This window comes from Daphnia magna, linkage group LG4 (genome assembly GCF_020631705.1).
Source record: "Daphnia magna isolate NIES linkage group LG4, ASM2063170v1.1, whole genome shotgun sequence".
NCBI classification, from domain to species: domain Eukaryota; kingdom Metazoa; phylum Arthropoda; class Branchiopoda; order Diplostraca; family Daphniidae; genus Daphnia; species Daphnia magna.
The window spans coordinates 6,471,315-6,473,993 of NC_059185.1; the positions used below are offsets into that span (position 1 = coordinate 6,471,315).

General features: G+C 36.4%; 1 protein-coding gene across 1 annotated transcript; it reads left to right on the forward strand.

The window, feature by feature from the left end:
- Positions 1–721: 721 nt before the first annotated feature.
- LOC123471258 lies at positions 722–2,095 on the forward strand. Its single transcript, XM_045172361.1, has 2 exons — positions 722–1,923; positions 1,997–2,095. Exon 1 carries the CDS (start codon positions 885–887, stop codon positions 1,710–1,712), a length of 828 nt encoding a protein of 275 aa, XP_045028296.1. The 5' UTR covers positions 722–884; the 3' UTR covers positions 1,713–1,923; positions 1,997–2,095.
- Positions 2,096–2,679: the final 584 nt, after the last annotated feature.

The window sequence follows — 2,679 nt, forward strand, 5'->3', positions numbered from 1 at the left end:
ATGTGTAGAAATCTTGACACTCAGGAATACTTGTTTCAAGTTGTTGAGGCCCATCGTAAGAAAATAATTGATTTCAAAAAATCAAGCCTCCAACAAATTTAAAATTTAAAAAGTTTTCTGGTCATACACTTGCATTTATGTCTAAAGATTCCATTATAAATGGAAGAAAATCTTACTTTTGTTTAACGCGGAGTAATACAGAATTTTTTGGAACCTCTAGATTTTATTTTTTTCTTATGAAATTTTCAGGATATATTTATTAAAACTAGTTCTATCACAACACAAAAGGCCAATGATGAAAAAAAAAGTTTTTGAAAAAAAAATAAAAAAATTGACGAAAACTTTCATTTTTTCAGGTTTTGAGGTTTTGGCAACCCTAGACTTTATTTTAAAAATCTGAAACATAGCCCAATCAATTTTTCAACCTGTTTTACATGGGAAAAATTTAAGCCGTTGAAAAAATCAAAAAATTCCAAAAAACGGAACACCCTACTGGGCATATATAAATGTAAAATGTCCCTTGATTTAGATTTTTGGCCTGCTGAACAGTGTGAATGTAAAATGTATTTGATGCCAATAATCGCTACTGATGAATTCACTGTTTTCCCCATAGAAAACTTGTAAACATTCACAATATATAACTGATTCATTGTTATTAGTTTTGTTTTTTCGTTATTTTAGTGGAAACATGCCTGCTAAGCCTAATTTGAATAAGGTCTCGACCACCAATCTTTGTCGAGTTGGTAAAAGAAAGCGTGTAGCTAAAGTTTTGGACGACTATGTGGATGCTACTTTTAGCGAGTCTGAGCCCCCAAATTTACATAAAATTCCAGTACCACCGAATCAAAACATAAGACCACCGAAGGCCTCAAGGACGTCAGCTAATGCAGATAACACTTTCCAGGACTGTTCGATTGGAGCTGGTAATATTTTATCGTTCACGTAAATGTATTTTCGTTCTATTTATTCTAAATTGTTATTTTTTTGAATCCAGCCATGATAACAATGACGGACCAATTTTCCGAACGCAACAAACAAGCCAGGGCACCGAACAGTGGTCTTTTAGAGATCATATTACACTTAGCGAAGATGAATCATTGGCTTCACAAGATTCTAAGGGAAGTAAAGAAGATACTGCTGCATCCACCAATTTTGAAGCAGAAAGGGAATTACAAGGTTTGACATCACAATCGCCAGATAACCAATTAGGCTACACTGAATTACATTCATTAGAAGTCGAGAATTGTGGTTATGAGAGTGACTCACAGGAACAGGTTATTCTTCCTGGAACGTCTGGAATTGTGAATTCTCATCCGCAACTGAAGCAAAATTACGGCCATGAAAATAAAGCACAAAACCATTCTGTTATCAGGCCTTACTCTTCTTGGAATGAGAATCCCCGTCAAAATGACGGCCGTGGAATGGAACAACAACAACAGGTTACTCGTCCTGGTCTGTCTTGTAACGAGAATCACCGCCCACAACTGAATCGAAATGACGGTCATGGATGCGAACCACAACAACAACTGGTTATCCGCCCTGGCCCATCTCGAAATGTGAATTGCCAACGTGAAAATACCCGTAATGTAATTGAACCACAACAACCCGTCATGCCTGGCCCGTCTAGAAAGGTGAACTCTCATCCTCAACATGAAAATTCCCGTCATGGAAGTAATCAACAGCAACACGTTATCCGGCCTGGCCCGTCTTGAGAGATGAATTCCAATCTGTCGCTGAATGCACAACATCATCAGATTATTCGGCCTGGACCGTCTCGGAATGAGAATTTACGCCCAAAAGTGAATTCAAATGCAGGCCAGGGAAGTATGCCATCTCAACAACAGTATGCTCTCACTACTCCGTCTTCACGAGTTAATTCCCGTCAACAGTCATCCCAGAGTCTTCCTGAAATGCCGAATGCAGGTGATTTTTTCAACAATTTCTTTATTTAAACTGAATTTAATGTAATCCATTTTGGTGTACTTCATCTTTTAAGTATTTCAAGACTACACTAAAAGAAGTTTGGAATTTTTAAAAATCCAATTTCGAGAAATGAATGCAAAAATCGACGATATTTTGGACTCGAGACCGAAACCATGTCCGTGTGAAGAAAATGAACAGCATTTTCTTTTGCCTTGCAATGAAGGACCAACAATCTCGACAACAAATGGTAACAGTTAATATTCAGTTTTTATTATTTCCGTTTGAACCCTTTAATTTTTTTTCAGATCCTTTTGCTGCTCCGTATCGGTGGAATAAATTTCCAGAAAACGGTTTTTGCAATAATGGAAAAGTTATTTTCATACGAAATTGGAACTAAGTTCACTTGGACGGGAAAATCCTCAAAAGGAATCGAGAAAGCTAAATTTTATGATCTGAAGAATATCTATGCTGCAATCTCTGGTAAAGATCGATAAAGATTAATTTATTCTGGATTAATAGTAACAAATTTTGCAATGTACTACAGGTGCCGTCCTCGGTAACAAAGACCTTGCTGGTGATGAGAAAACTACAGTTAAAGTGCAGTATCAAGTAACCGAGTGGCTTCGTCACTGTCAGCAGAATTTGAAAAGTCAAATGTAGTTGATGAATAAATAAAAAATTTGAAAAATGTGTTTTGTTTATATTTATTGATTTTATCATAACAATTATTGCTGAAAACCGGAGCTGGGTACGGAA

What these genes read in the sequence shown, in the direction of transcription:
- LOC123471258 (XM_045172361.1), top strand. Translation starts at nt 885, where the DNA reads ATGCAGATAACACTTTCCAGGACTGTTCGATTGGAGCTGGTAATATTT.